This window comes from Mastomys coucha, unplaced genomic scaffold, assembly GCF_008632895.1.
Source record: "Mastomys coucha isolate ucsf_1 unplaced genomic scaffold, UCSF_Mcou_1 pScaffold20, whole genome shotgun sequence".
Taxonomy (NCBI): domain Eukaryota; kingdom Metazoa; phylum Chordata; class Mammalia; order Rodentia; family Muridae; genus Mastomys; species Mastomys coucha.
The window spans coordinates 112449145-112468602 of NW_022196903.1; the positions used below are offsets into that span (position 1 = coordinate 112449145).

Genomic DNA, 19458 nt, shown 5'->3' on the forward strand with positions numbered 1-19458 from the left:
GGCAACCTCCCTCGCCTCCATGTCTCACACAAAAAAAAAAAAAATCCTTGGGAAGATTAGGGTCCCTCGTTTAGATCATGAAAGAAAAATAATCAGGGGTCACAGGCAGCTATAGCTAGTTGTAATACACCCTAGTTCCTGATAGCACCATAAAGTTACTCCCCAGGTCAGACGAATTCCCTTCCCTCCACCCCTAAAATCCAAAGAATCCCTGGCTGTGCTGTATATAAGCACCAAGTCTTTTAGGCTCAAGGTCGCACTCCTGTCCTGCGCAGTGGGAAGGTTTCGATCTGAGTCTGAGTCATGTCAATAAAGAGACTCTTTTTATATCTTTGCATCGGGCCCAGTGATTCTGAGAGCTCCCCTGGGGGTCCCGCAGAATCTCAGACACAACGGGCAAAAGGCTGGAATGTTAGCCAAGTCTGGAAGAGCTGGTTGTTTCACTGCTGTCCAGGTTGTGGGATCATCTGGGCATAAGTGTGTGTAGGCCAAGTTGAAACAATGTGAGTCTGGGCCTGAGCACCTGTGGGTATTGTTTTGGATTTTTTTCCTGGTTACAGATTTTTAAGGGAATACCTGGGAGTTAGGGGCAGAAGATATAAGGAGTGTGGGGGTTGTTGTTGTTTTGAGACAGGGTTTCTCTGTGTAGCCCTGACCTCACTCTGTTGATCAGGCTAGCCTCTAAGTGAGAGATCCACCTGCCTCTGCCTCCTGAGTGCTGGGATTAAAGATGTGTGACATCACTGCTCAGTTTACAAAATTGTTTATTGCTGCTTTAGTCTTATTGCTGGTTATGGATCTGCTGAAATTATTTGTTTCATCTTGGTTTAATTTTGGTTGGTCATGTGCATCTAGAAACTAGTCCATTTATTTTAGATTTTTCAATTGGCTAGAATATATGGGGTTTTAAAGATTTATTTATTTATTTATTTATTTATTTATTTATTTATTTTATGTATATGAGTACACTGTCGCTGTCTTCAGATGCACCAGAAGAGGGCATCAGATCTCATTACAGATGGTTGTGAGCCACCATGTGGTTGCTGGGAATTGAACTCAGGACCTCTGGAAGAGCAGCCAGGGCTCTTAACTGCTGAGCCATCTCTCCAGCCCTAGAATATATGGTTTTTTAAAGGTGTATTCTTAGGATTTTCTGAATTCCATTGGTATCTGTTGTGTCTCCCCTTTCGTGTCTAATTTTACTAGTGTGGGGCATTCTCTTTCATTCTTTCTTTTGGATAACTTGGCGGAGGGCTTGTCAGTCTTGTTTCTCTTCTCAATGAACCAACTCTTCAATTCATCCACACTTTGATTTGTTTTTGTTCTCTCTGAAACAGTTTCATTACTTTCTGCCCTGATCTTATCCCCACCCCCCCATCTACTGCCTTGGAGTTTAGTTTGTTCTTGTTTTCCCAAGTCCTTCGAGTACATCATTAGGTTATTTGAGTTCTCTATTTTTCATTCAGTTCCTTAGTATAAACTTTGCCTTTAAGACACCCTCCTTGTGTGCCATAGCCTTTGGTATCTGTGCTTTCCTTTTTACCCCACCCTAGATTTTTTTTACTTCTTACTTGATTTCAGTAATCTCTTCATCATTCAATAGTGTTTTGTTTCATACCCATGAGTTTCTGTACTTTCTACACTTTCTATTATTATTGATATTTATTTTATTGTGGTCATGTATCATATAAGTTGTTGTTTCAATTTTCCTGTATTTGTTAAGATTTGATTTGTTCTAACATGTAACCTGTCCGTGAGCTGCTTTGTGGACTGGCAAGAATATGTATTCTTTAATGTTAACATGTTACCTCCATTTGGCTTATGATGTTATTTAACTCCAGAGGTTTCTCTGGTTAGTTTTTCCTTGAGATGACCTGTCTGTTGACCTGTGAGAATGGGGCATTTGAACCACCCACTATCATTGTGTTGTGGCTAATTGTCTTGTGGTTGGTCCCTGATCTTAGACCACCAGGGCAGCTTAGTTCTTAACATTGATTTACAATCAAGATGGCCTCTGGCCTGCTGCCTGTAAACCATATATAAAGACCAAATGGAACTTCTCTGTGTCACCTCCCCATCCACTGGAGGAATCACGGTCTCACCAAAGTCCACATCTGGGATCACTGTGGGGGCTGTAGGCTCACTGTGGGGACTGTAGGCTCACTGTGGGGGCTGTAGACTCACTGTGGGGCCTCACTGTGGACTCACTGTGGGGGCTGTGGGCTCACTATGAGGGCTATAGACTCACTGTGTGGGCTGTGGGCTCACTCTGGGGGCTGTAGACTCACTGTGGGGACTCACTGTGGGGGCTGTGGGCTCACTATGAGGACTATAGACTCACTGTGGGGCTGTAGGCTCACTGTGGGGGCTGTAGACTCACTGTGGGGGCTATAGATTCATTGTGGTAGCTGCAGACTCACTGTGAGGGCTGCAGGCTCACTGTGGAGGCTGTAGGCTCACTGTGGGAGCTGTGGGCTCACTGTGGGAGCTGTGGACTCACTGTGGGGGCTGCGGGCATGCTTGAGGGCAGGATTACCAATTTCTCAGGCTGACCCTTCTGCTTTCCTGCCCCACCTCCACCTCTGTGAGCTGCATGGCTGAGTCTGAGTCCCAACTTCTCCATGTTCCCACCTCTCCTTTGGTATCTTTTCACTTCCTCTAGAGATAGATGTCTGAATCAATCTCTCTCTCCCTCTCCCTCTCCCTCTCCCTCCTCTCTCTCTCTCTCTCTCTTCCTCCCTCTCCCCATCTCCCCCCCCCTTGTTCACTCTTTAGAGTAGTCTATTTTTTTCTAGCAGTTTTTTGAGAAGTTAAGGAGGTAAGATCAGGGGAAAGAAGTGTCCCAGTTTCCCTGGGAAGATGTTAGCCAAATATATACATCCCAACTCTTGATGTTTCCAGCCCCAGTGTCACCTGACTGTTCCAAAGGAAGCCTAGGCTCACACTACCTGCAGAGTCCAACATGGCAGCCACACCAGCAGTCTAAGATACATTGATGTTGGCTAAAATTAACTAAGGTGTTTCGAGTGCTGAGCTGGCCACATGGGCTATGCAAGCCTACACCTTTAAAGGCAGCATCCAGAAAGTCAGTTTTCTGATCTATGAGCTGTTTCGGTCCATGAAGGGGGCTGTGGTGGTTGCTTAGAGAAGAGGTGAAAGTGAGGGAGGCACAGAGAGATGACAAGCAGACAAGGGTGTAGACCCCGGGCAGGCAGCCAGCACCATGCTGACACCTAGCTGGAACACTTTTCTTTTGCTTTCAGAAACGAGTTCTATTCCTGACCAATGACTACTTCTTTACGGACATCAGTGACACGCCTTTCAGGTGAGGGGATGATGTCACAAGCCAGGGATTTGAGATGGAGCACAAATACCCCCAGCTCAAGATAAGACTTTCAGATTTGAGAGTGGAGTTAGCAGTTTTGTGCTATTAGCAAATGGTCCTGGTCAGCTAGCATTCAGGAAATGAGAGCTGGTGTACCTAAATGTCTGGTTCTGCAGCCAGTCTCCTAGTTTGAATCCCAGCTGCACCACTAACGGGCTTTGGGACCTGAGTCAAGGCATTCTCTGTGCCTCAAATGTGTCGCTATGTTGGTGATATGATGCAGTCTGTGTAGATGTTGAGGCAGGGTGGTAGGATAAGAAGATAGGAGTCAAATTGCTCTAAGCTTCCCTCCCTCTTTCCCAGGAGAGCTCAGACTCCCTGCTCAGACAGCCCACTAGAATACCTGAGAGCTTCTCAAGACCACTAACTCTCCAGCCCATGCAAACCAACTGCATCGGAGCTGTGGGCAGAGCCCATGCACCACATCTTTTAACGCTCCCTGGTTTCAAATCTAATGTGCTACCAAGAGATGGGGTGCAGTAGGAAAGGAACCGAGGGGGATCATGAGACCTCTGAACATTTTAAGTGGTCCCTTGAAGTTCAAGACCTCCTTAAGGAGCATGGGAACTATGAGGATCACAGTCTGTAGCATTTCTGGGGTCCTTCTTGGGAAGAATGATTTATGGATTAGCAGTGCCTTCCTGGTTCTCAAAGGAGCAACCTGTAAGGTCAGGCTAAAGGATCTAGAAGGGTATGTCATTGCCCTGCGTCCAAAATCTCCTTGCTTGGTGAGCATCTAACTCTAACACAACCAGTGCAGACACAGCTGCCTTCTCTTCTCTCTAGCTTGGGAGTGGTGCTCACCAGGGGCCATGGAGAATACATCCTCCTGGGGAACACATCTGTGGAAGAAGGTAGGTCAAGCCATGTACTGATTTGATATGATGTGCGGTTAGGATGTGCTTTCCCAGGTTGCCTAGTAGGATCGACCCAGGGTGGAATCAGGGTGAGCATTCCTACCAGGTGGGGTGGCAAAGGAGGACCCCCATCCCAGATGTTCATGACCCTAACTGCCCATGACCCTAGCTACCTGGGCACCTTGAGAGAATCAGCCTTCTTGGGAGGCAGGATGTCCTCTGGGAGCCCAGAGAGATGGACATGTCAATGTCTGTCCATTCTTCTTTCCCATCCCAGAGATACATCCCATCGCCCACCATCCTACCATCACGCTAATCACTGCCCCCTCATCCCTAGACAATCACTGAGGTGGCCTCCAGCTGTTCACCTCACCCCTGTCTCTGACTTCATCCACAGAATCTTTCTAGAAATGCCTTCTCTCCTGGCGCTTTTTCTGCCATGTCTCCCAGGTTCACTCTCTTAACCTTGCTCTCCCATCAAAAGATGTGCAGAAGTTCTGACTCTTGGAAACTGTGGATGTGACCTTGTCAGGGATTAGAGTATTTGTAGATGTAATCAAACCAAGATGACATCATTCAGATGGGCCAGACTCGTGAGACTGGGGTCTTTTGAAGGAACAGTTGGCTGAGGACTAGAATGGTCACTGAGCATTTGCTGCAAAGGACCTGGGTACCCAGCACCCACATGGTAGCTCATAATTATCTGGAACTTCAGTTCCAGGGGATCTGATGCCATCTTCTGGCCTCATGCACATGGTACATAGACCAAGACACCCAGACACATAAAGTAATAACAATCATTTTTTTAATTGACAGCTGAGGGGAGGGGGCTCTGCGGTGACAGGCAAAGATGAGGTACACAACATAATGGGGATGAAGGCAGGGGGCTGGCTAACAGAAGTTGGAAGAGGCTTCCCTGAAATCTCTCTTCTTGGACCCTCCCTCCAGCTCACCCTGGCCCTAGATGCCACGCCCACTCCAGCTTCCCAGGGTGGCCCTGCCCTACCACAGTGGTGTACTGACCCCTGGAGCATCCTTACATAGCAAGGGGCACAGCAGCTGGAGCTCCCTCCCTCTGTCCTCAGTCACCAGGTCCTTAAGCTTCCTTGGCCTTCAGTTGTACCTCTTCTTCCGTCAACCTTTCTCCTACTGACCGATTTGTCTCAGTCCTATTACTGCAAGGTACAGAGGGAGCCGTCCGTCACTCACCTGAAGTCCCTGAGCTGACTATCTCAGTCATTTGTCCACTGCCTCTTCCTACAATTTCTTGGCGCTTTATTGAGCACCTACTTATGTTTGAGCACTGAGCTTTCAGGGGCTCATCACTCTTCCCATCAGCAATTGTACTGAGCGAACAGCAGATAGCCTGAGAGCCCAGTGAGGCTCCTGAGCTCACTAGGCAGGCACAGCTCACCCCAGGCTCGTCTCTGGCTGGTCACTGTAGTCACTGTGTATGATAAAACCAAAAAAAAAAGGCAAAAATCACTGCTTTCAAAGTGTTAGCTTCTTGGGTGGATGTGTTAAGAGGGTGGGGCTGTGCAAGACAGTGCTAACTGAAGAGGCTTAAGGCTGCATCCACTAAAACTCGTAGTAAGATGCTGAAGGTGTGCACAAACCCTTCTTGCAAAGGGGTTCGCAGACCTGGGTGTGTGCCCACAGCCACTGGGTATCAGCCTGAGTGTGGACTCTGCTTTCAGGCCTGCACGATTTGCTTCATCCGGATCTGACCCTGGCCAGCGACTGGTAGGCAAGAACGTATGGGTGGGAAGGGAAAAGGGGGGATTTGAGGTAACCAGGCTCTCTGGGCTTCCAGGATCTACTGTATCACGGATATCGACCCGGACCACCGGAAACTCAGCCAACTGGAAGCTGTGGTCCGTTTCCTGACAGGGGTGGATCCAGACCTGGAGTGTGAGTTCCCTCACCCATACCTCTGGACTTGTCCTGTGGATCCCAGGGTCTCAGGGATTCCCAGGAGTGGAGAGTGACATCAACCCATCCTGGTACCATAAGAGTGGTTTGAGGAGAACAAGAGGAGCCCCAAAGAAACAGGCAGAGCTGGCTGGGACAATGGGCCATGTGGGATGTGGGCATTCTGGGAACTAGAGACCTGCACCCAGGCCACTCCTCTGATCCTGTGTCAGAAGCCAGGATCTTCCTTAGTCCCTTCCAATGCTCCAGCTTGCCCAGTCTGTCCCCACCACCACTTCACAGTAGACAAGGAGCAGACCCTGCCTTGAAGTCCTCAGTTCTACCAACCGTCACACTTGGCCAGGTGGTCTCTTCAATCCTATGGTCTGGTAGGAGACTTCTAAATCTGTGTACTCGGGCGCCCTGCCAGCTCACTTGAACATAGCCCTCAGGGAGCCCCTTTATTCTTATTTGCCCTGCTACATATATGTTCTCCCGATGAAAAAGACCATCTCCCAAACCAACCTACCAGGGCGCCCGTCTATCTGTCCATCAGTCAACAAGGCTGAAGTGACTCTGTACTTGCATCAGACCTGGGCAAGGGCTGAGATACAGACAAGTCAGCCAAGGCCTGCACTTGTGGAGCTGCAGATTGGAGGAGAAGCCAGGCAATGAGCAAGTCTGCACTCATACACACATAACACCATGTTACAGCCATGACAGGTGCCACGGACAGAGTGCTGATGGGGGTGCGGGGTGCAGACAGGCAAAAGTAGGGTCACTGCAGATGAAGAAGAGCCCCAAGTGTCTGGAATCTTCTTTGAAGGGGATGAAGGTATCTTGGAAGTAGAAGGGAGTGGGTCATACAGTGGTGTGCATGTAACAATTGAGTTGAATACTATGTTAGTTTTGTGCTATGTAAATTTCCCTTCAATAAAAAAATTAAAACAATTCTAAGAGGAGAAGAGAGTGCTGCCTGTGGAGAGTGTAAGATGAGCAGGCAGGCCAGGGAAGCAGCAGGTCCTAGGGCACTGAGCCAGGTCAGGCCTGGAGCACCCACAGCCATCAGCGTGTCCTGCTTCTGGGAACAGAGAGGGTGGGAGGTGACACAGGCTGAACAAGCTCTGGCTGGCTCAAGAGAATATGTAGACTCCACAGAGTTGAACTGGGAGGGCCTTCAAGGTCAACCAATGTCTAGTCCATAGATGAGAATTTGGAAGCAAAACAGGGAGAGTTGATATTTTTGATGGCTTTAATGCCCAGGACACCTGCACATAGCTCAGCCTTCTCTTGATCGGTTATAGGGTAGGGGGCTGTGCTGTGGGCATTTGTTGATATTATTATTGGTCTCAAACTTGCTGTGTAGCCACAGATGACCTCCAACTTCTGAGCCTGTACTTGCAAGAGCTGGGACCCCAGGCTTGTGCCATGACAACTGAGCTAAGTCCCCAGCTTCTAGGAGGTGTGCTCTTCTTAATGGGGTGGGACCGGGGAGTAACGGATAACATGTGACTGGTTCCTGTGACCTTACCCCCAGGTGACGAGGAGCTGGTGAGGGAGGTGCTGTTTGACGCAGTGGTGACCGCCCCCATGGAAGCCTATTGGACAGCACTGGCACTCAACATCTCTGAGTATGTACAGGAGGGGGGATGACCCCAGGACAGCAGGTGACACATTCAAACCCAGTGCTTCATGTCTGATTAAGTCAGGACCCTCGGAAAGACACACCCCCAGGGGGACACAGGACTGTGGTGGAATGGGGTGAGACTGGTCTTCGCAACCACTCTTCCATCCTCCCAGCTCCCGCCAGCTCCTCACTCAGAAACGTCAAGTATGGCTTTCCCAGGCACATGTGCAGGTGTCCTTACTGCAGCCCAGTCCAAAGGCTGCCCTGGGTTTGCTCTCTGGATAGGTCTCCAGCCACGGGACCCACCACCCAATAAGTGCCCGCACTAAGCACCGTACAGAGAGCTTCGACTTTCTGCACTAAACACCATACAGAGAGCTTCCCAGACTCCTAGATTTTCCTCATTCTCTTGCTGGCTTTTTCTTGGTGGCATTGTGTTTCATGGCTAGACAGGAAGACAGAAAATTGCATAAGAGGCACGAGAGGTGGGTGGTCAGAGTGATGTTAATGAGGTGAGGGCTAGAGAGCTTGTTTCTGAATAGGAAAATCCAAAATTGTAGACACCAAACCTCCCTAAACACTCAAGCTCTTTGCCGCTCCTCTACCAAAGCAATCTCCTATTCTCAAAAGCATGTGTGCTGTGTGCTCCATTTCTTCAAGAGAGGGGCCAGAACACAGCGTCCGTGTGCATAGACTCCACATGTGCATCCGGTGTCCACGGAAGACTGTTCAAAAAAGGTTCTAAGTGCTGCTCTCTGCTTAGAAAAATAGGTCACTGTAACGGGGCTTGGACGGTATGTAACTTTGAACCATATAAATCTAGGTATACACATAAACCTAAAGGAAAGAAAAATCTATAGGACGAGATGCTAGCACACTGTGTACTAAGGGGCAAGAGCTCTTCACTAGCTTCTACACGACAAATAAATGGTCTGGTGGGGGGGGGATGGCTTGATAAAGTATCAGCCACACAAGTGTGACTGCCAGAGTTTGGCCCCCAGAACCCTTGTAAAAGGCCAGCCATCGCATCCCACCGTGGTAACCCCAGTGCTGGGAAGACAGATGCATAGGCAGGTACTTAATGTCCACTGGCCAAATCAGTGAAAATTAGACAGGAAGAGAGCACTCAAGATAGACCCTCAGCATCAACCTCTGACCACCAAATGCATACATACACACATGCACATGCTCACGCAAACACACGTACACAGATAGAATGCATACTTAAAACTGAAAGCCAACATGTGGTGGGTTCGGAGGCTCTCCCACTGAAGACAGGGACAAGCATGGCCCATCCCACTCCTATACGGCAAGGTCAGAAAGCACATAAGCAGCCGGACCAGAGAACAGACTTAACAGCCAATGAGAACTGGAAAGAGAAAAAGAAAATGGTCTCTGGTTAAAGACACATAATGGGGGGGGCGGAGGAGCTCTACTCCATGGTAGAGCACCTGCCTAGCATTTATGAGGTCCTGGACTCCATCCCCAACACTGTAAGAGAAAGAAAGAAATATTATATGCCAGGAAACTGCAAAGGAATAGGAAAATCACCACAGCCAATAAAGCAGCAGGCTACAATATCAATATTCAAAAGTTAATAATACCCGTAGCTGGAGAGACGGCGACTTAGTGGTTAAAAACACATACTGCTCTGACAGAGAACCTGAGTTTGGTTCCCAGCACCCACGCTCAGTGACTTCCAGGCTCCTTTAACTCCAGCTCCTGGGGATCTGACACTGTCGTCTAACTTCCGTAGGTGTCTGCACTCACACGCATATACCCACACACAGACTTGTTCACTTATATCATTTATCTTAATAACTAATAACATTTATGTACATAAATAAAACCCCCCTGAAGAGATACAATATAAAAAAGACTTCTTTAGGGTGGTAAAAATAAAAATGTTGTTCTGGGAGTGTAAGAACATACTGAGCATACAGTGTGAGAAATGACAAAACACAAGAAACATTGGCCTGTGGTACGAGCCTGTGAGTCCAACTACCCAGAGAACTGAGGCAGGAGGACTGAAGGCTCCAGGCCTGCCTGGACTACAGGGTAAGACACTGACTCAAAAAGAAATACAGGGCACAGCTCAGTGGTGGCCGTCATTAAGCCCTAGGTTTAATCTTAGGGAGCAGAGGATGGTTAAGTAGGCCTGAATGCAGGGCAAGGCCTGCAGTGTCTCTGAGTGAGAAGGTACACCATGAAGCTAGCCATTCATCCTTCCCAGGGTATAGACCTACTGCAGCCTCAAAGGGAATGCCTGTGGACTCTCTCTCTGCATCCAGGTGACTGACTGTAAAGTTCACAAGAACAATCAAGAACATCCAATGTCTCGGACCTGGGGGTGGTCCCACCTAGATAGAAAGGCGCCATCAAACCGCTGCCCGCTGTAAATTGTGGTGCTGGTACAGAAAAGAGCAGCCAGGCCCAGGGGGCACAGACCCCAAGGGACTGTGTCATATCAGTGAGGGGACGTGGGCCTAATAGCTGCTGTTGAAGCCAGTGGGACTAACACCCCTGGGAAAGTTCTTCACACTACACACTCAGACTCAGACACACGGCCTTGTAAGTACTCTCTGAAACTGTGATCCTGCTGCTCCGACATCTGGGAGGGAGTCAGCAGGCTTTTCCTAACCCTGAGTCAAAGCTCGGCAGCAATGCAAGAGCGACTGCTAAGTTTAACACCCAGGAAATGTCTGTCTTAGGAGGATGCAATGGAAGATGGAACTGGGAGGCTGCAGCCATGAGCAGGTGGAGGTCCCACCTCTGCAGCCACTGTGTGAATGGCAGAGAGCTTCAGGGACCAACAGAACACAGGACCATACAGAGACAACAGCCAAGAGAAAAGATCAGTCCTTAAATATATGTTGACCCAGCTCTTAATAAAAGAAACACATCTAAAATCACTCCAGACAGTGCCTGTGGCCATCCAGTGCAGAACTGAGTTTGGCGGCGTACACTGTTAGTGGGATAGCTAGCAAAAGTATGTAAAGCTGTGGCCTGTGCTTAGTCATCAGGCAGCTAGAAAGGATGCTGGTGTGGATGGCCTGAGGTCACGCTGCGTTCACTTCAGTGGGAGCCAACCTTTCCAGCAAAAGAAAGAGAGACGCAAGTTCCAAAGATCAAAAATACTTAAATATAAAACTTGAAGATGAATTGTAAACATTCACCTGAGTTCATGATCTGTTTTCTCCTAAAGAGATAAAGAGGCAGACCCCATCCTGCCCTGCTTTGGGGAGGACAACCTCTGGAGCACCTAGCTGTCTCAGGGACTGGCAATGCCGGTCTTCATTAAAGTGAGTCTGGAGGCATCCCCGTCTATAGGACAGGGACCGGAAATAGGCCAGGTAAACCAGGAGCATCCTATCACACCAGGTAGGGAGTAGCTAGCAAGGCTAATGAGACTCGGGTCCCTGCAGAGAGCTCATGAGCCAAGGATGGGATGAGAGCAGAGGCAACCATGACTGCAATGGGCTACACTTCAAACTCTGCATCCACAGAGTCCTCAAAAGACAACACCCATTCATTCATTGGTCTCCTTTGGAGGTGTAAGACAAACACTAATTTAAATAAACAAAAAGCATCAGTTACTTATCTCACCTCTTCTGTGCAAATGTATTCCAGTAAAAGCAAAATAAGGAGACAATGAAGAGGTAGGCCTGTGAGTGTCCCCAGTCAACAGGCAGTGTGACCTGCATATATATAAATACGCAAATAACTTAGAAAGGAGAGAGTTTACCTGGCTCCCACGTCAGCCACATGTCAGGCTGACCCATAGCTGAAAGGCTAGCTAGGGCAATACATGATGGCAGAGTGCAATGCTTATGGGGATAGAGGCCACTAGGGTCCCAGGGTCTCCTTCCAAAACACCCTCTCCACCATGCCTCACTTCTCAAAGATGCCACAGCCTCCTGATAAGACTCCCCGGGGGACCAAGCCTTCCATATCTGGTATTGAGGGACATTTACCCAAACCACAGAAAGGTCACAACTGGATATGATCAGGTCCAGAGGTCTAAGAGGTAATTTACAAGAAATATAAGGGACAAAACAAGAAAAAGTATGCTAAACAATACTTTACCAATTGACCTCACCCAGGCACGTGGTCTGGTCTTGCAGAAAGTGGTCTGCAGGAAGAGAAGCGGGGATGAGGAGACCCAGAGCCAGGTTAAAAAGACTAATGACTGCCATGGGTGTGGAGTTTCTAATAGTCAAAAGGCACAGTGATAAGGGTTGTGATTAAGCTGCTGTGTTGAACAGACCATGGTCAAGTTCTGGTTCACCCAGGTTAATGGCATGAAGCACTTGGGTTATCTGATGACACTAGGCATCATGGAATATTTTTTTTTTTTTGAAAGGAATGATGGTAACACTGGGGTTTTCTAGTGTTTTGTTTTGTTCTGATGATATAAATTGAAATGTTTACTGATTAAATATCTGGGATTTGCTTGGGCATATCCAGTTGCTGGGGTGCCTTGAGAAAGCTGGGTGGGTGTTTGTGAAGCTAGGTTATAGGAGAACTCAAGAGAGTGAGAAGCAAATGGACTGGTGCTTTTTAGAGATGCCCACCCTACGGTGTGATTCAGTGCAGCTGCTGTGGGGTGCTGGTACCTGTAACATTTAAACCCCAAGTAACCTTGACGCCCACCTGCAGAGGCCCCCATCTCTCTAGCCCCTTCCTGTCAGGGACTCCCCAGTCCTCTCACCAACTGTGTTGACCCAGGCCTGGTGCTGTGTCTGGATGTGGATACTGCCAGTGAAGACCACATAACCACGTAACCTCCAGCTGTGGCAAAGCTTAGGTGCTACCACCCCATGTCCTTAAGTAGCCACAAACCCAAGTACTGGAAAAGACAGTTTGCATGTTGTCATTGCTTTGCCTCGCAGAGAGTCAGAGCCTGGTGTAGATGTGGCCTTTCTGGGGACCCGCGCTGGCCTTCTAAGAAGAAGCTTGTTCGTAGGCTCTGAGAAAGTCTCTGACAGGTGAGTCCTGCTGGACATCCTGGCATGGGGGACCTCTGGGAGGAAGGAACATGGCACGTCTTGGGTCCCTTTAGGGCATGCAGAGCAGAGAAGGTCTCAGTATGCCGTGCCCTTATCAGAAGGCTGTGGCACCGTTGAGAAGTGAGGCATGGTGGTGAGGGTGTTTTTGAAGGAGACCCCGGGACCCTAGTGGCCTCTACCCCCATAAGCATTGCACTCTGCCACCATGTATTGCCCTAGCTAGCCCTTCAAGCTATGGGTCAGCCTGACATGTGGCTGACGTAGGAGCCAGGTAAACTTTCTCCTTTCTAAGACACAGGGGAAGAGTTGACTGATGGGTGGAGTCAGATACCCATTGTTCCTCCCATCTGCTCAAGGTCCCTCTCACTAAGTCCTAATGCCTTCAGCCACGGAGCTCCTCTGTGCCTCTCTCAGGACCCAGTGACAAGTCCAAGCACCCTGAGCAAGGTTGGAGGCTTTCTAGGAACAGTTTTGATGGGGTTTCCCTCTCCTTTCTTCTTTCCCTCCCCTAATTCCCAGAGAGGCAGGGGTCTGGGAACTCCATCCTAAAAGGGCTTCTAAGGATGGGAAGACATGGCAACACAAACAGGCAGTCCCCAGGCGATCAAGGAGTTTGGGAAACTGGGAAGACAGCTGCCTGGAGGGCCACAGGTGCGCTGTGTAAGCCCCTGTGGAGAACTCCCTTTAGCTGGACCATGATGCAATAGGCATTCTGGGGACTGGGAAACCGCAAACCTGCTTCCAGGGCGGGTGAGCCACTCACTCAAACTCAGTCCTCTACCTGGGAATTACCCACAGGTGCCACTTAATTTCTGCACCCCACCCAGCTTCGCCCACTTCCTAGTCAGCTTCTGGACCAGCCTCCCTCTGTAGGCTTGTGTGCGCTCAGGGAAAGCAAACCCATAATTAGCAAGGGAAAGCTTCTCCAAAAGGAGACTAATGTTGCACACCGAAGCCTTTCAAAGTAACCATGTAGGGCAATCCGGGCCTCTTTACTGCAGTGATAGAATTGTCTGTGAGATTTCCTCACTCAGATCTGCCAGCGAGCCAGACAAAAGAAATCCCCTATACCCAAAGGAAGTGTACTTTGTTGCTGATACATCCGCATGCTCCCGCTGGGTAGCGGCTCCGCCTCTGCTCTCCTCCCCTTCTACCAGATGCTCCAGCATTTTGCTTCTGGAAAAGGCAGGAACTGCCTGGAGCAACTGATAACCCTTTTCATTCTTTTTTAGTGAGGGCACTTGAGACAGGTTTTGCCGAGTAGCCAACATAACTAAGAACCTAACTGTGAACATCCTCTCTAGTCCTGGGAGTGTGAGGATGACTGGTACTGCCTCTGCTAAGTCCAAGGGCTGTTTCCTACCCGCAACTCAGCCAGCACAGCATGCTGGTCTAAGCCCAGCCAGGATGATCATGTATGGCACAGGGAAAAGGGACAAACATCTTCCCAGATTTGAGGAGACATCCTACTCTCACAGGAAGTTCCTGACGCCTGAAGATGAAGCCAGTATTTTTACCATGGACCACTTCCCGCTGTGGTATCGCCAGGCCTCTGAGCAGCCCCCGGGCAGCTTTGTCTTCAATCTCCGCTGGGCAGAAGGACCAGGTAACCTACACTTCTGCACTCTTCCCCAGAGTGGAAAGTGAGGGCAGGGTGATAGGGAAGAGAGGAAGAGCCCAGGCCTCCCTCCCTGCCTTCCCTCCTGACACTGAGCTCAGGGCATGCCTGCTGCAGCACACAGAATGTAGGGCTGTGTGTTCTCATCCCCAGCCGGCCCCCAAGCTCCAACATGGAGCAAAGTGAAAAGATTTGACCCGAAAGCCAACCAGTCTGACTCCTGGCCCATATTCCCATGTGCGATCAGCGTTAAAGCCCCATAGCCTCAGAGGACTTGTCCATGTGGCTCTTCCAGTCTCCACTCCCCTCAGATTAGCCAGAAGGCAGCTCCCAGAGCATAAGGGAGACAGCCAGGCCCAGCCAACAGACCTCTATAGGCCCGGGCCACTGGACAGGGAGAAGAAGTGGCACCAAGCTGGAGGCTCCAACTTCCAGCCCTGGTCACTCTGAAGGATGGCAGAAAAGAACACCAAGACCTTCACTGAGTGTGAGGAAAATCAGACTGCTGAGAGCCCATGGGCCTACTGCTCAGTGCACCCTTAAATTCTTAAGTTGCCTTTAAGGAAATGGTCCAGAGAGGCTGGAGGGCTTGTCCAGGACCCAGAAGTCTAAGCAGCAAGTATCCATGAGGTTGCCACAGGGGGCTGAGCCCAATGTAGAGGGGCTGAAACTTGGACAGTACCCACAAGGGGGCTGAGCCCAATGCAGAGGGGCCGGGACTTGGACAGTACCCACTTGTGGGAAAGAGGTCAAGAGGACAAGGGCAGACATCTTAGCAATGACAGCTCTCCAGTGTGTGTGTGTGTGTGTGTGTGTGTGTGTGTGTGTGTGAATTGAGGAGGGTTCGCAGGAAGTGATGACCTGCAGAGGAACACTGCTCCGCGTCTGCAAGCATGCACACATAGGACACACACACCATGGAACGCTGCCCTGGGACTGTCAACTTCAAGAGCTCAGTCTTTCCAATGTTGCCTCTCTAGGCTGAAGATAACAAAGGGAATTCTACTCTACAACCCCGTCGTGTCCTTACTGTCCCCTAAGCCTGTTGTTCCACCCTGTGTCACCCTTTCCACCTACACGCCAGTGTCGAATGTGCTGTACAAACATTTCCCCCCACTAAAACCCCACGAGATAAGTGCTGTTGCTCCAACCTCTCATCTTACATAGGGAGAAACAAAACCTCAGAGATGCTCTGTTGACTTGCTTAGGTTGCACAGCATACTCAAGAACCATTTACACGGGAAGCTAGAGCCAGGTCCACCTCATTAAAGATCAGGTTATTTTAATACCCTAGATACAGGGCAGGAGACAAAGAGAGAAAAGAGATATTTTCATTCCCGGGATCCACAGAGGAGGCTCTCGAAGGCCAAGCTGAAGGTCTCCCCAGGTTGCACACCTGAGGCAGAGAGGCAGCTCCTCCCACACGAAGGGCTCCCAAAGGACAGACACCCACAGACTCCATAGCTGTTCCCTGGGTGAGACCCTGGGCCCCGCCCAGCCAGGGTGACAGGCTCCCTCCTGCCTGCACTGTCACCAGAACTGCCTGCTGGCTGCTAGGGGAAGCTTTATGTGTCCACGAGGTAGGAGGGCAGGTGGGTGGGGAACGGAGCTTCCAGGAGAAGAGAGAGGGAAGCTAGCAACCCAAAAGGGGACTGCTGAGGAGGGAGGCAGGAGCTCGCTCCCTTCCTACGCCCCTGCACACTTGCTCAGCCCGAGCACATGCGTAAAGCCACGTGGACATTTCTGGGCCTCTCATCCTCCCCAAGAGAAAGGAAATTCATTTCAATGGGGGTCAGGGAGCTGCAAAGGCAGGAGAAGAGTAACCTCCAGGCTAGCCTAAGCTCTACTAGACAGAGAGCTGCCTGCTTGGGTTGCCTGTGTAGCTAGAGCCTATACCACCTGCGGGTGTACCCCAGTCTGCCAGCACAAAGGACCTGGGCCTGGGCCTCCCCCATATACCTCATCCTGGACTTGTTCACACAGGCCCTGTGTCATGTGACCATTGACACTAATGTTGAAATTCCGAAGGTCCCCAGAGATTAACAGAGTGTTTCCAGAAGTCTATGCTAACTAGAAAGCAGGCTACAGAGCCATGGACTCCTGCAGAGGTTCCCTCTGTGCATGCCTCATAGATGTTTCCAGAAACAAAGTGAAGGAGCTGGTCTCTGTTTCTACTAGGGTTCCTTTGGCTTTGCCATGGCAAATTTTTGGAATCGAGAACAGCTCGAGGGTTATAAGGTCCCACAATCTAAGCATAGTTAAGATTCTTGAGACTTGTTGAAGGTTATCAGGGGAAACCATAATTACGCTATCCATATGAGACTATGCTTGGTCCTTGTACAGAGGCGCCACTGGTCAGCAGTCTCCTTGAGGTTTTGAGAGCTGGTTACCACAGGCAGTGTGACAGAACAGGACAGTACACAATCTCGGACTATGTCATGGAGTCTGACCTATAGACGAGAGGCCTCTGGGAAGCTGGCTCAAGAACATGGATGGACAAGGTCAGACGGCAGCCTACCGGAAAGCTGCTCTCGTGTAGAGCTGAAATCACCCTCTGATCTTGTTCCCAGGATGGTCTGGTTCTTATAAAAGAAGTGAAAGGCAATCCAGATCTCTAGGAGCCTGGCAGAAAGTTCTAGAAGGGCAGCAATGAAAAAGGGAGTTATCATGGTGGTGAGCTGAGCACCACCAACTAGGATCCACAGAGCCTCATAGATGTGTCAGATGCCATCCTGGCTGCTGGGGAGGCTCCTCCACCGCATCTGGCTCCTGAGCGGGACCATCACTGTCACTTTCTGTGACTCATAAAGGCAAGACAGGGTCACCCACCACCCAGGCCTGGGAGGCCTACACCCTGCCCTTTAATATAAAGTGCATTTATTGTCAATTCAACAGCACAGAGTCCCCTGCCAAGAGTTGCCTTGGCCAGATTAGCCTGTGGCACAGTCTTGATTGTTCAGTGTAGAAGGGTCTAGACTGCAAAGGATGGTGCCATCCCTGGACAGGAGGCCTTGAGCTGTGTAAAAAAGCAGGCTGGGCATGAGCGGGGTAGGGGTGGGGCTGATCTAGAAAGAAAGCCCCATAGCCAGCATTACTCCATAATTCCTGCTTCCTCCTCCTGCCTTGACTTCCTGCCCTGACTTCCCTCAGTGACCTGGAAGTGTACGGTGAAATAAACCCTTTCCTCCCCAAGTTGCTTCTGGTTGTGGTGTTTATCATGGCAACAGAAACGCAAACTGGGACAGAGTCCCTGATGGGTAAGATACATATGGGAGGACAGGCCATGGCAGGGTCCTGCGGCCACAGCAAGGAAGAGCTCCTCAAGCAGGAGCAGCAGGCAGGCAGGTTTGCTGCCTAGAGTTGAGCAAAGTCACGGTGTCGCTGCAGTGCTGGTCTCTCGGCTCAGGCCGGCTAAGGTGGATCTGGCAGGTTCAGATCTGTTCAGATGCAGGGACGGCAAGGGACTGTCAGGTGGTGGACAGCTGTAGTCCATGGCAGGCACAGGACTCTTCCTCCCACCTCACCTATTCCAGGGATAGCTAATGCTGGCTTTCCTGTTTGCCCCGCATTCCAAGAGATAGGCTCAACAACCTCCAACCCACCTCTGCAGGTGCCGAGAATAAAAATAATTCTCATTTTCCCAGAGAGCCCAGGCAAGCCAGTGGCAGTAAGAGCCAGCACCGCGGTAACTGTGACAGTGGACGGGAAGACGGCCATTGCAGCAGGTAAGAGCTTCCCTGAACCACCATGGCAGGAGCCAGCTACAAGGCGATGTCATGGTGAAGGCTGGCAGGGCGGGGCTGGCCCAGCTAGAGCACCTGTCTAACTGGCCTGACGTCATTTCATCCATTTCATCCCCAGTACCACACACACAGACACACACACACACACACACACACACACACACAGGAAGAAAGAATAAAGGTGCCCTGGATATAGGGACTCTAAATTTTCCCAAGAGAAATGCTGGGGGAAGAAAGTGGGTGCTTACATCATTTGTTTATAAAACCATAAAACCAAAAAAAGATTCATGGAGTAAAATGCAGCCTAGAGAGGTTAAGAGACCTGCTCAAGCTCACACAGGACAGGAGAAATCTAGACCTCCGTCCGATCCCTGGGACACTACTTCCCTAAGACGTTACCTTGAGGTGTAGACCTAAGTTCATGACTGCACTTTCTACATGGAACTCAAGGTGACCAGGGGAGAACATATGACAGAACCTGGACTCAGACCAACTCTCTTTGGGACCCAGAGTCAATCCCATTGCTGAGGTTCTAAGAGAAGGAGAACATCCGTAGCCCTCATGTGATTGGCCTGACTTTGCAGTTTCTCGGTGGCTGGGTCAGTCCGTGGCATCTGCGTCTTGCTGTTTGAGCCTGTGTTCATGCCCTCCACACTCCTCAAGAAGCTGTGCGGTCCAATGGTTACTCAGCCTGGTGAAGCTAGGGTACCAGACACTTGTCTCACAACCCAGGGGACCTCTTCCCAAGGCTGCAATCCTCTAGCAGGGAGGGACAAGAGGGGAAGGCCTGAGTTTCCTCAAGGAGCATGTGCCACCCAAAGTCAGGGCTCCTGTGTATTCTCCTCTGAGCTGAGGTAGGGGCGGGAGGCTCAGTGACGTGTCCACCTCGGCATCTTTAGCATGCTGTAAGGTGCCTCTCCCTCCAGCCCTGTAGAGGGGTGTATTATATCCCAGCAGTTCCTCACAGCACAGTTCCTCCAGAGCCTGTGGTGTGCTAATCTCAGGCCAGAAGTGATGCCTACTTAGCTCCCTAAAATCCTCCTGTGGTTTAGTCCCTGCAGACCTGCGGCTACCTTGTTCTGCCGGGAAGTGGCCTTCTTGGCCTCTCTACCTTGAAGACCTAGGAAAGGAGAGAGCGTGAAGCCTGCCTGCTGGCTGTGCCTCCCCACACTCTCCAATTACCTGATATAATTTTTAACTCAGAGCTGAGTTGGAGCCAGGAGGGGTTGCCATAGAAACCATGTCCCAGTGCCTCGAGTTGAACTCCTTCAGACAGTCCCCGTGACGCTCAGGGTGCACGGCTGTGAC

General features: G+C 50.1%; 1 protein-coding gene across 1 annotated transcript in view; it reads left to right on the plus strand.

Moving 5' to 3' along the window:
• The window catches only part of Cacna2d4 (calcium voltage-gated channel auxiliary subunit alpha2delta 4), a 118599-nt gene that overhangs the window by 60174 nt on the left and 38967 nt on the right, over window positions 1–19458 (plus strand). Inside the window, exons 19-26 of the mRNA XM_031384056.1 lie at window positions 3264–3325; window positions 4172–4239; window positions 5940–5985; window positions 6056–6153; window positions 7691–7784; window positions 12673–12768; window positions 14268–14395; window positions 18052–18132. Coding sequence (XP_031239916.1) covers window positions 3264–3325; window positions 4172–4239; window positions 5940–5985; window positions 6056–6153; window positions 7691–7784; window positions 12673–12768; window positions 14268–14395; window positions 18052–18132 — 673 coding nt within the window. The remainder of the gene's footprint in view (window positions 1–3263; window positions 3326–4171; window positions 4240–5939; window positions 5986–6055; window positions 6154–7690; window positions 7785–12672; window positions 12769–14267; window positions 14396–18051; window positions 18133–19458) is intronic.